This window comes from Camellia sinensis, chromosome 7 (genome assembly GCF_055761805.1).
Source record: "Camellia sinensis isolate YWXY chromosome 7, ASM5576180v1, whole genome shotgun sequence".
In the NCBI taxonomy this organism is placed as follows: domain Eukaryota; kingdom Viridiplantae; phylum Streptophyta; class Magnoliopsida; order Ericales; family Theaceae; genus Camellia; species Camellia sinensis.
This window is the reverse complement of record NC_138967.1, coordinates 52,604,419-52,618,204: the sequence shown is the minus strand read 5'-3', so window position 1 is coordinate 52,618,204 and position 13,786 is coordinate 52,604,419. Positions and strand designations below refer to the sequence as shown.

At 46.7% G+C, this 13,786-nt stretch overlaps 1 protein-coding gene across 1 annotated transcript; it reads right to left on the bottom strand.

Annotated features, from left to right (window-relative positions):
* Positions 1-336: 336 nt before the first annotated feature.
* LOC114303063 (receptor-like protein kinase FERONIA) lies at positions 337-2,209 on the bottom strand. The gene has a single exon (XM_028248214.2). The coding sequence runs from the start codon at positions 2,207-2,209 to the stop codon at positions 416-418; it is 1,794 nt and encodes a 597-aa protein (XP_028104015.2). The 3' UTR covers positions 337-415.
* Between the last annotated feature and the right edge of the window lie 11,577 nt (positions 2,210-13,786).

Here is a 13,786-nt window from a genome sequence, read left to right as displayed (position 1 = left end):
CAACGATAAAACATTTTTGTAACAAACAAGTGGATTTGAAGTTGATGGTAGAGGTGGAACTATTGAGGGGGCCATGGGTGGGTGGGGCTTGGCATCCACAATTTAAATATGTAAATATACATATAAGTATGAAAATTCTAAAACTACGACAATTTCTTAACTAAACATTCGTAGGCTTAATTATTACCTAAACATTAATGCATACATCGAGCCCTACACATAATATGCTATTCCAAAATAATTAAAAAAAAAAAAAACACTATTTACTAGGAAACATTTGAAAAAAACAAGATTTTACAAACACAAAATGAATCGCAGAACCAACTACAAAAAAAATACAAAAAAACAGAGCAATATAAATGTAGTCGTCTCGTCCGTGATAGACCCAACTATTTGATATGTTTGTTCAATTCTTTTAACGACCAACTGGGGCCAGGAGCTCAGAAAATTCAACTCCGGGTGTTGGATCTGAATTTCCAATGCCAAGATCAATGGTCACAAAAGTCTCACTTGTAGTTCTATGACTCGTCTCAAGACACATTTTTTCCTCCACTGTATTAGCTTCTTGCTGTTGTCGTGCTAATTCCAAGTGCCATAGCACATCACCCATCGTGGGTCGTTCACTTCCCTTGTCTGATAAACACTTCTTTGCTACTTCTGTGAATGTTTTGAAACATTCTGGGTCAATCTTTCCCCTCAAAAATGGGTCCATGATCTGATGAAGGGTCCCTAGTTGATGACAATGCAAAGCCCACTCAGCCAAGCTGATTTGTTCCAACTTCTCTTCCTCCTCTTCCACCACCATTGGTAAGATTGCTGGTCTAGCACACAATACTTCCATCAATACTACACCAAAAGAGTACACATCAGACTTTTCTGTCAACTTTTGACGACGGTAGTATTCTGGATCCATGTACCCGAAACTACCCTTCACTGCAGTGCTAACATGAGTGCGAGACATGAAGTTAGGCCCAAATTTGGACAACCCAAAATCTGAAACCTTGGCTACCCATTTCTCATCTAAGAGAATGTTTGTTGTCTTCACATCGCGGTGAATAATGGTTTGCTTTGAATCAGCATGAAGGTACTGTAAGCCCCGCGCAGCACCAATGCAAATCTGGAGTCTTTGGCTCCATGGAAGTGGGGGCCTCTCGGTATTATATAGGTGATCACGTAAGGTACCCCGGGCCATGAAGTCATATACAAGTATCATCTCTTCTCCATCAATGCAATACCCAATCAGAGAGACAAGGTGACCGTGCTTGAGTTTTGATAAAATTGTGATCTCAGTCTGGAACTCGTGTAGACCTTGATGCGAGGTTGGACTCCCACGTTTTATTGCGACAAAGGTGGCACCATCGTTGATGTGTCCCTTATAGACCTTGCCAAATCCACCAACACCAATTAGATTAGCATTAGAGAAGTTATTTGTAGCTGCTTTAATCTCAACAAGTGTGAAATAACGACAGTGATCTGATGATGCCAATTGCTTAAAGGCTTTCCTTTGTCGATTCAAGTGAACTTGTAAAAGAGAAACCACTGGTAACGGGCACCATCTGATTGGCAACTGCGACATAACATACCATAGAAATGTCAACAAAAAAATACCCGATAACAACCTAACTAGAATTGTTGCTGTATGTAAATCATTATTCCATAATCTCTTTGACATTCCAAATTGCAATGCTTTATTTCCAAATGGAAAAGGCCCTGCTAGATTGTAGGCATGGTCTGATAGCTTGAAGATTTCCAAGCCATTTAAGATTGGACCATTCAACCTTTTTGTGCTCTGTAATGTCAAGGACAAGAACAACTTCTTTTGGCTATATCCTGTAAAATTAACAATGTAATCTTTGTACACTGGAATGCCAACTCCACCACTCCAATATATCACGTCAGCATGATTCTCAGCAGTTTGCCCATCTAAATAAACTTGAAAAACCCTTTGATTGGCATTCCAAATATCCCTTACAACCTCGCAAAAATGGAGCCTAACAAGGTAACAAAAACTGCCATCAAGAGGAAAGTGCCATGTCAGATTGTAATACTTATTGGGCTCTGTGGTTCTAGCTGTGGAATAGATTGTCTGTGGCGCTGTGTATGCTGGTACTGACAAACTATACTTGACATCAACTTCTGGGTCAATGATATGAGAATCAGTGGCTTGATTAATTAGGTACGGACTATCCTCTGACCAGTTTCGTAACATTCCTGTATCATCTTCAGCGTCGATTGTGTAAGAGGAGCTAATTTAAGCCCACTAAATTATTTAGGCCCAATAGCCCAAGATTAGTGGGCCCGAATTTATCGCAAGTCCAAGATCGGTGGGCCCAGATTTATCGCCATCAAACGGGCTGAATCGCTCTAAGCCTCGAAGGGGTTCGGATCCACGAACTTAGAGACTTAGAGACTTACTCGGGCCCGGACTCGAAAGGGTGTTGAACAAGCCTAGAGATCCGAGGCACTCGGACTCGAAAGGATTCGGACCTACGAATCTAGAGATCCGAAGCACTTGGCTTCGAACGGATTCAGATGCAATCTAGAAGCCGCTCCGTTAATGAGTCCCAGAACACTTGCGGGCTCGGAGCTTTCCGGGATCTACGCACCAGAACCATGGGCGTAATGGAGTTCGAACAAAGGACCCGATCCCGAGGACGGTGAGTGGAGATAAATTCACTCTTCGGTTAAACTAGCCTATACCCGGGTCGAGGTGGCACGACCCCGGGGGGTCCATGAGACTCGGCAATATTTTTGCGGCAGGACGTCCTCTGGGACTACCCCTGACCCTTTGGGATGATTGGGGATCATTGGTTAGGTGTGGCTAAGAAGAAGGGTTCGCCGAGGGATTGATCTCCTCATCGGGGTTTTCTCATCCTCGGAGAAGTCACCTCCTCGGAGAGGTCACCCCCTCGGACAAGGTGGTTAGAGAGAATATCCCCCATGTGCCTTGCACATGGGCTCCATCCTACATCATGAGGTGCCTATAAATAGCACCCACCCATAGCTTTACAAGGGATGGATTTTGGAGATTTTTTAACTCTTGGGAAAGAACTAATTTCCCTTCTCCATTATCGACCTTGAGAGTGAAAGTGGGAGATCAATGGGAGAGCCTTGCCATTATTCTATTCTCTAGCCATTTTGCCTTCTTCTTCACCCAATCTCTTATCTCCATCATCTCCTTTGTTGTCGTGTTCCTAAGTTGAGATTATTGAAGAATCTAAGCCTCTCATCATATTCTAGAGAATTCGAAATTGTTCTTCAAGGATCTTCGAAAATCTTCGAATTTTCCAACTCCTTTCTTGAACCCTCTCCTACATTTTGGCGACTCTGCTGGGGAGGCGGATTGGTTAATGGTCTCAACGAGATCTGGAATCCACACAACTCCAACAAGGATGGCGGGAGAAGATGAAGTTCACCAACAAGGATCCTCTAATGGTGGTGATGACAGGACCACGGCTCCAGATCAACCACTTTTGCTTGAAGCCATTCAAGGACTTCAAAATACTCAACAAGAGATTCTTACCACTCTTCAGAATCTCACTCACACCATGATGGTGATGAGTTCTAACTTTGCACCGGCGCCAAACGGAAATCAAACTGTTGGTGGAGTTATTCCCGCCGGAACGCAAAATCAAATCCAAGGAGAAGTAGGCCCCAATCAGCCTGTGGCTCATGGCAACACGGCCACAGTAACACATGCTCAAACCACAGTAGGCGGCAGCAGTTTGCCCATACCCGGTCTCCATGGCGTGCCAAGCCAAGATCCAATGGTGACTAGGGGAGTTTCTGGTGTAATGAACGGCACTCCAACGACTGCTGGTGTCCAGGAAAACATAAGGAGCATGATGGCACAAAAGGGAGCTATGCCCGTACCTAATCTTGTTACGCCACCAGTGAATGTTACCCAAGCACCAAGCGGGCCTCCTTTGGTGCCAACAACAAATCTGCAAGCACAACCCGGTATAGCGGCGCCGTGCGGTGGACTCTATGGGCCTCAATTCAATATCCCATCACCGACTGGCTTGTCTATAGGCGCTGATGGCCAGTATCGTCAAATGTCCTCACCAATGATGAATTCGCAGCACCAGAATGGCCAAGACGCCCCTAGCTCAGTCTTCGGGTACATAAGCCAAGTCCCGGGAATACCACCATCAAACTCTCTCCCTCAACAGTTTCTCACTCTCGCCGATGTGCAGGCCATGTTCGATCTCGAACGGGGCAAGAGGACCTTACCCTCTTTGCCTGATCCAGACGTCAAGCCGCCTTACCCCATTGAGATGCTGAGCTATCCATACCCTGAGGGGTATACAGTGCCGAAGTTCATCAAGTTCGACGGCAAACAAGGAAATGCCCGAGAACATGTTGTGCGGTTCATCGAGACTCTAGGTATTCATGGTTCAAACCACGTCCTCCGACTGAGAGAATTCTCTAAGTCCCTCACCGACCGAGCATATAGTTGGTATGTTAATTTGGCCCCAAACTCTGTCCGAAGTTGGGAGGAAATGGTTAACAAATTCCACTCCAAGTTCTTTCAAGTGGCGGAGAAGGTGACCACACTTACATTGTGTAAAGAGAAGCAACAAGAAAGTGAAGACATCCTTGACTACGTCAAAAGGTTTCAGGACAAGGCCGTGGATTGTCATGAAGCAGTTGAGGAGAGTTATCTGGTTCAAATTTGTCTAGAAGGGGCATTGAGCAGGTACAAAATGTTTCTAGTTAACCACAAGCTACCCACCTTCTCGGCATTAATAGAAGCAGCTCGGAACATTAGCATCCCTCAGGCTCAGGAGTCCGGATTTAAAGCCAGTTACAAGACTAGTTTCAAGTCATCTCGTGGACCTATCGTTGCTGCTGCCTCTGCCCCGGATACCCGAAATTCACAAGGAGGAGGTCATAGGGGCCAGAAAAGAAAGCAATATAATGGTGAAAAGGGGAATGTTTCTTATCCATGTGGAATCGAAGAAGTGAAAGCTCTAGTTAAGGAATGGGTGGCTGACGGAGAGCTAAAATTGCCTTATGTTGAAGAAATGCCATCAAAAAAGGACCGTGAGAGCCCTGAATTTTGTGTCTACCATCGTACATTGAAACATCCGACAGAGAAGTGTTGGACTCTCAGGAAAATCTTCAGAGATAAAGTCGAGGCAGACGAATTGAGGTTCAAAAAGCGAGGGACTCAAGACATCCGAGAACAACCATATCCTCAACACCGAGACAAGGGCAAGAATGTTGCTATGATAGCTTATGAAGGCCCAATGATCGAGGCTATCGCTAATCTCGATGACGATGACTGTTATCTGGACGACATCCTCGAGCCAGAGGGTGAGCAAGTTTACTATGGAAGTGCTCTCGATCCAGAGGGCAGAACATTTATGACTCATGGCGAAGATCCCTTTGATCCAGAAGGAGGAGAAGAATGCTATGGAATAGGAGGACACCATGTTTATGTGGCATCTTATTTTGAGGAGACCGAGGAGATGGTTAACTACGAGCCTCCAAGAGTGGAAAAAGATCCGGATCACTATGCCAAAACCCTGCAAGACTGTGTAAAGTTCAAGCAGTTCTTTGACCAGCTTGGACTTTCCAGGGAGGCAAGAACGGAAATCACCAAGTCTATCATTAATATAGCCGAGGCACACCATGAGGAATGTATGTCGACTGAAGGGTCTATCCCGAGGAAGGCAAAAGAGCAATCTAGTGCCATTACTTTCTCCGAGGCTGATCGGAAGTATCCTTTTTCTCACAATCGCCCGCTTTATGTGACTGTTTTTATTAACGGGGTTGAGTTCAAAAGGGCCTTTCTAGATAGTGGAGCCTCTATCAACATTATGACTCGCGCTACTCTAGAAAAAGCCGGAATCTCTGAAGAACGCATTGTGAAGCAGCCGATAGTCATCACTGGCTTCGGTGGAGAAAGGAGAGTTACTATCGGATGCGTAACTGTTGATTTAGCCGTTGGAGAGATTCGCTCGGCCACCAAGTTCCATATTATCGATTCTGAGGCAAATTATCACATCATTCTAGGGAGGACCTGGATGCATAGATATGGGGCTGTACCATCGAGTTATCATCAGTGTGTTAAGGCTAAATGGGGAAAGAAGACGGTGACAATTCAGGCTACAGAAAGGCCTTTCGAGATCCATGAAGCTCATTATTCTGATGCCATCTACTTCACCGAACTGGCTGTCGAAGAAGTTCCCACCACCTCTAAGCCTCGAGGGGTCAAAATTCCTCGTTGGGAGGATATCAAAGATGACAAGGAGCCGATGACAGAATCAAGTAAGCGGGCGATGTCTAGACCAGAAAGTCCGCCTATTCCTCGGAAGGTGATGAAAGTTCGAGAAGGAGGCAAGATGGTGTATTATTTATGAAGGCGCGGGGAGTCGGTTTCTTCAGTCACCGACTCCGAGTCAAAAGAAGAGCCTCCTGACAATGATATAGTAATAAAGCCTGAAGTGGCTCCAGAATGTATGCAAGATGGGCCGAAGCCTCAGCCTGAACAACTTATCGAAATAGATCTGAGTGATGGACAAGATGCACCGAGGCCGGTATTCGTAAGTTCGAGCCTTAGCCCAGAGAAGCGGGAACAGTTGTTAAAGTTGATAAGCCGATACTCAGATGTGTTTGCTTGGTCATATAAGGAAATGCCCGGACTAGATCCTGACCTAGTCTCCCACTATCTTGATGTGTTCCCAAACTCCAAGCCAATTAAGCAAGCTGCTCGAAAATATCATCCAGATCTCGAAGAGAAGATTAAGAAGGAGATTGAAAAACTTCAACAGGCTGGTTTCATCCGGCCAATACAGTACCCCACGTGGTTAGCAAACATCGTGCCAGTAAAGAAGAAGAATGGCCAAATCAGAGTATGTGTAGACTTTCGAGATTTGAACAAATCTTGCCCGAATGATGAATTCCCTCTTCCTCACATCGACACCCTCGTGGATACTACCTCGGGACACCAGATGTTCTCATTCATGGATGGATTCAGTGGATACAATCAGATTAAGATGGCTGAAGAGGACGCAGAAAAGACCGCTTTTAGAACACCTCTCGGAAACTTCTTCTATACAGTCATGCCTTTCGGACTCAAAAATGCCGGTGCAACTTACCAAAGGGCTATGACTGCAATCTTTCATGACATGATCCATCATGAGATGGAAGATTATGTTGATGATCTAGTGGTGAAATCCAAGAAAGAAGAAGACCATCTCCGAGACCTTGAGAAGGTATTCAAGAGGTGCCAGAAATTCAAAATGAGAATGAATCCTCTCAAATGTGCTTTCGGGGTGACGGCCGGGAAGTTCCTCGGGTTTCTTGTACATAGGCATGGTATCGAGGCAGATGAAGACAAGGTCAAATCTATCAGAGCAATGCCTCCCCCGCATTCTCAGAAGGAGTTAAAGAAGTTCCTCGGGAAGGTGTCTTATATTCGGAGGTTTATCCCAGCACTGGCAGAGATCTCTGCGCCTTTCGGCTCTTTGTTAAAAGGAGATGCCAAGTTCGAGTGGAACCAAGAGCACCAAAAGGCCTTTGAGAGAATCAAGGCGGCCTTGACCTCGCCTCAGACCATGATAGCCCCGCAGCCCGGGGTGCCTCTAATGTTGTACCTAACTTCAACCCCCAAGTCCATAGGGGCATTATTGGTCCAAGATGTAGATGGAGTAGAACGCCCGGTGTATTACATCAGTCGGAAGATTCGAGGAGCAGAAGTCCGATATACTCCAGTAGAGAGACATTGTTTAGCTTTGGTATTCACTGCCCAAAAGCTCAGACATTACTTCCTAGCACATCAGATTCAGATTGTTACTAGAAGCGATCCAATCCGATACCTCCTCAGCAAGCCTGCTCTAACCGGGAAGGTGGCAAGATGGTTGTTAGCATTGGGTGAATTCGAAATCACATGTGTAGCCCCCAAGGCGATCAAAAGTCAAGCCTTAGCTGATCTCCTTGCCCAATTTCCAAGTGGTGACTATGAACCAGTGAATGAGGAATTAAGAGGAGAGGTGCACGCAGCTATGGCTTCCGAGGAAAGCTTCTGGACATTGAGCTTTGACGGAGCAGCAGCCGGAGGGAAGGGAGGAACCGGGATAGTCCTTACAAGCAAAAGTGGGGAAAAGTTATATTTGTCTTATAAACTGGATTTCCATTGTTCGAATAACGAAGCCGAGTATGAGGCTCTTATTTTAGGCTTGATAGCAGCTGAGAAGCACAGTATCAAGAAGATTCGGATCCGGGGGGACTCAAAGCTGATAGTGAAGCAAGTTTCAGGACAGTTCGTCTTAAAGGAGCCTGCCTTGGCCACATATCGAACAACAGTCCAAAGGCTTCTTGACAAATTTCAGAAGGTCGAAATAGAGCATGTGCCTCGCTCCGACAACAAGTTTTCAGATGCCCTCGCAACATTAGGGGCAAGAATTGACATTCCAGAGGAAGAGGCAACAATTGTTATCAAGAAGAGAACAGAACCTTCAATAATACCCGAAGTCAAAGGCCTTCCGGAGGACTGGAGAGGAGAAGTCCTCGAGCAACTCAGAAGCAAAGTTGGAAAACTGACTATGGCCAAGCTTGCCCAATTCACAATTATTCAAGGTGAACTTTACTTCCGAGGAGGTACCAGATTCCTAGCCCGGTGTATTGGCCAACAAGAAGCAAGCTTCCGACTACAACAGATCCATGAAAAGTCTTGCGGGGATGGGGATATCAGTCTGTATAGAAGAATCCAAAGACAAGGTTATTATTGGCCCGAGATGGAGAAGGACTCAAATCAATTACAGAGGGAATGCCCCAAGTGTCAGTCATACATCCGGGAGGATGAGAGTTGCTTTGAAATTGATACCCCTGACTGGAGGCAAGTCTACATTGACTATCTCAAAGAGGGAACACTACCTGAGAGCCCGAGGGACATTGCACACCTCAAGAGGAGAGCGAGGCGGTACTTTCTTGATCAGGACAAACTGTATAGAATAAGTATTGAGGGCACTCCCCTGAGATGTCTCTCCAAGGAGGAGTCAGATCTAGTCCTCGGAAGAGCCCACGAGATTGAACATCAAGGAGGGGCTCGGCTGTTCGAGCAACTTATACACCTTGGGTATTACTGGCCGACCATGGAGTCAGATGCATCCCATCACGTGAAGAGGTGCCAGACTTGTCAGAAACACGGAAATTTGATCCATGCTCCAGCTGTAGACCTGCATAGTATCCGAACGCCATGGCCGTTCCATACCTGGGCTTTTGATCTGATAGGGCCCATCTCCACATCTTCTAAGGGGTACAAGTGGATTCTCGCAGCCACAGAATTGAGTACAAAGTGGGTCGAAGCAATTCCTCTGAAGAACGCTACGGGGCCTGCAGTTGCGAACTTCATTAAGGAGAATATCATTTGCCGATTTGGAGTACCAAACACCATCCTCTCGGATAACGGCACTCCCTTCATAAACAAATATGTGAAGAGCCTCCTAGAGACTTACCAAGTGAAGCATCACAAATCCACACCCTACTATCCAAAAGGGAACGGGCAAGCGGAAGCCACAAACAAGACACTGATAAGGATTCTGAGCAAGATGATGGAAGAGTTTGGGGGGACTTGGTCCGAACAGTTGATAGTAGCCCTGTGGGCGTATCGCACTTCGAAGAGAAAGCCAACTCAAGCAGCTCCTTACTCCCTTGTGTATGGGTCCGAGGCAGTGTTACCTATAGAGTTGGAAACGCCATCTGCTCGAATGGCTCTTGCCTCGGGGATGGTATTGGAGCCTCGAACCGCCAGATTGGAAGCATTAGAGGAAAAGCATGACAGAGCTGCAAAAGTCATGGAAAGGTATCATGAGTCCATCGCCCGAGCCTATAACCAGACTGTGATACCAAGGAAGTTTGAAGAAGGTGATCTAGTATGGAAGATTGTAGACCCAATCATGCGAAGACAGCCTTTGCCCAAGTTTTCTCCAAAATGGGAAGGGCCCTACAAGGTGGTTCGGGCGAGCTCAAGCGGGTACTACAAACTTGTAAGGGTTGAAGACGGCTTCCGAACTGGCCCGCTCAATGCAAAGTTTATCAAGCATTACTACCCATAGTTGGACTCATCTATGTTGAAATTCATTTTCACTTTCTTACTTTGTCTAAAAGTTGTATTTCCCTTACGTTATGAAGAAGCTGGTTTTCTCTGTGGTGCATGTTTTATCCCATCACTTACAGTGAATCTATTATACTTTCGTCAAGAAAGTTGAAGAACTAATGAGAATATTTCAGCTTTTATACGTGCATATGATTGTTCTTTCCATTGTATCATTCGAAATAAATATTTTATCAAGAAGAATGAGAAAACAATGCGAAAATATCCAAACAACAAAAATTTTGTCATTTCATTGCATTGTCCTAGATAAAACATTTTTTATCGAAAGGGGCAAGAAAGTAATGATAAAAAAAAAAAAACTCAATCTTTCCTAAAGACACCCTCGAAGAAGCTGCCCGTCATATCTACATCTGGAGGACAAACAGTAGAGTGTGCCTCTAAAGTCTCCAAGGCCCGAGCATAACCCGACTCAAGTTCACGAAGAGTTGCCTTTATCTCATCTATAGAGGTGCGATAAGAGGCAAGCACAGACATAAGTTCCAGCTGATGACTGGCGTTCGAAGCTATATCCAGGCGCTTCCGAAGCCATGATAAGTCCACTTGGTGACGCTCCATGTCAGAGATCCCCTGATACGCTGTCTCGACTACTTTCCCATTAAGGTCACACAACCGTTGCCTGTCCAAGCTATATAAGATAGTGGCAAAAGACTCGAGAAGAGCAGTCTGAATGAGTGGACACTGGCAAGCAAATGAAGCAAAGGTCTCCGGGTAACTTGAATGCACAAGCTGTAGAACTGAAGCAAACTCAGGAGCTACCCAATAATGGAGAAATGATACTTTACCAGAAGCTGAAGGAGGAATTGGGGCCGGAAAGCTGCTAGTCTCAGGAATCTCCCCAATGTCTATCGGGTTAGATGAACCACCCGGAGGGGTAACTCCCGGCAGAGGTCCCGAGCCTGAGAATGCCGAACGATAAGGGGAAAGACCAAAAGCATCACTATCAATGTGGAAATCACTAAGATTTAGATCCAAAATATTCGAAGGCACTGGCGATGAAGAACCTCTGGCAGTCGTCTCAAAGACAAGTGTCCCCCCTTGAGAAGGAGAACCGTGAGGAGTTACAAAGAGAGTCGGAGAAGAGCCCGAGGCAGGTGAAGGCAGGACCCCGGTAGCAGCTAACACTGGAGCAGAGTCCGAGGCAGGTGAAGGCAGGACCCCGGTAGCAGCTAACACTGGAGCAGAGTCCGAGGCAGGTGAAGGCAGGACCCCGGTAGCAGCTAACACTGGAGCAGAGTCTGAGGTAGGTGAAGGCAAGACCCCGTTAGCAGCTAACACTGAAGAAAAGATAAGAAGGCCTTATTAGAGGTAGGGAACAGGAAAGTCATTTAAGTAAAGATTTCTCACAGATATAAGTAAATGACAAACTTCAGAAAGAAAGATTACCAGAGGGAGGATCAATATGCAAAGCAGGGGCAACTGAAGGACTCCTAGCATCAACAAAGTCACTTGGTCGTGTAGAGACCACCTGATCGATCTCAATGTCTGATGAAGCCTGAACAGTAGCAGTCATCCCTGAAGAAGGAAGGAGGGCCGGAGGATGAGAATCACCATAAGTGCCAGAGCGAGTCTCAGAGATCTCTAGCACATCCACCTCCACACCATTCCCAGAGGCGCACCTCATCTCTACATCGCTTCTAGAAGCATGGCCCGCGACATCAATTTCTGTGGCATCAGTCCCTCCAGCAATCTCAACATCAGAACGGTGAGCCCCAATAAACTCGTCACCAAGGTAGTGCTCCTCCTCAGCTACGGTAGGGCGATGACGACGCGTGCGTGGAATAAGGTCACAAAAATGATCGGAGGACTCAGCCTCATCATCATCGTCATCTAGAACTGCTATACGAGGGGTGCACATCTTCACAAGTCTTGCAGACAAAGGGAGAGTGTCGTCCAAGTCTGAGTCCGGCCTGGGGGAGGCAGCATGGCCAGGAGCCACGGTACCGAGAACGTCAACAACCGCAGGATCCTACACAACATGGGCAAATAAAAGTTTTCATTTTAGAAGGTATAGTCGCAAGAAGGAAAGTAGCTTCAAATCAAGAATTTCGGGTACCTCATGAAGCCTTTTGGAAAGGCGAGGAGCGGAAGGACTGGCATCAGAAGTCCTCTTGTGAGCCATCTTCTTAAGGCGGGTCGTCCGAGGACCAGAGGCCTTATTCAAAGGGACTGGCTCTGGAGAAGTAATTGCCAAACTAGAAGCAGATGCCCGAGCAGAAGGGTCAGTTGGAGCAGATGAAGTGAAGAAACCCTCGTACATGTGGTCAGATTTTCGGCTCTCGGGTAGCCGAAGAGAAGAATCCTTCTTATAAATCGGCGGAGGCAAACATACGGTCGGTCTGCTCTGGACAAATGCAATAAACGCATCGATATTCTTCTGCCAATACCGCCTGAAAGAGGGGGTGAAACCCCCTACTCGGCTCAAGCCTGGCATCGTCAAAGAGCCGGATAGGGGAAGCACGGTGTGTACAAGCCGGCGACTGAAGCGCCCGTAGCTCTCTGAAAATGATAATAAATGAGGTGCTGGCCCCGGGGCACATTGATCAAACCCGAATTGACATGCTACACGGTCAGGCCAATAAACGGCACTATCAACGCCTTCCTCATGCCACACCGGTAATGAACTCGGTCGGATCATAATCAGCATATCAATAAAGGGTGCAGGGATGTTCTTCGGAAAAGGAAAGGACACCGAGCGGGAGGAACCATGATAGATAAGCGGTGTGGCCACACCTACGGGTGGGCATACATACGGCCGTGCCACAAAGCGTCGGGGATCATCCACCAGAGTATTCAAGGATAAGGTGGAAATGGTACGTGACCAACGTGTAATCAACGGCTGGCAAGACTTCGCTTTCTCAAATGTCCGAGACCCATCAGTATCAAGCACAGGGATGCCATCTTTATCCACTATCTCCCGAAGAACCTCCGCCTCGAATACAGTCGGAGCAGGGGCAAATTTTGGGAACCTCTCGAAGAAGAAACAAAGTAGGAACTGGCTGTGAATGAAGGAGACAGGCTCATATCGACCCACGGAGCGAACCATATCTCGATGTAGTAGATCTAGCCGATAATAGAGATTCCCAAGAAATAGGGGAGCCAAAGGGATCCGATCTCCTCTAAAGAGCCTGACTGCCAAGGGGAAGACGAAAGGATTGAGGGAATCCGGAGGTGTGCTCGGAAGAATGAAGAATGAAAGGAAGCAAGCCAGAAATCCCAAGAAATAGAGCCTGGAGCCATACATCGGACCGGCTTCATACTCCCGAGAGTCAGGATCAGCATCTCTGGCCAAGGGCTGAAGATCTTTGAAGAAGTGGCGGATCCATGCAGTATAGGAGGCACGGTCCGTCCTTACTCGACTAGTCCTCCTCGCTGAACCATCAAAAACGGAACTCCACCGACCACAAGTTTGAAGATTTAGCTTCAGAGATTGGATCAAAGAATCATCTTCGGGGGGTGTCTGCTCAGGGTCGAAGGCATCAGGGCCGGTTACTTCCAGACGCAGCAACATGAACACATCCTCAAAGGTGGGCCCCATCTCGTGCTGGCCAAGTATAAAGGTGTGTGTCTCGGTGCTCCACCGAAGAGCCATGGCTTCCAGGCTAGCATTGTTGCGACGGATGGATAGGGATCGAGATATTTTCACTGGGATCAATAGTCGGGCCT

Coding starts and splice junctions, on each gene's coding strand:
- LOC114303063 (XM_028248214.2), bottom strand. CDS start 2,209: ATGTTACGAAACTGGTCAGAGGATAGTCCGTACCTAATTAATCAAGCC.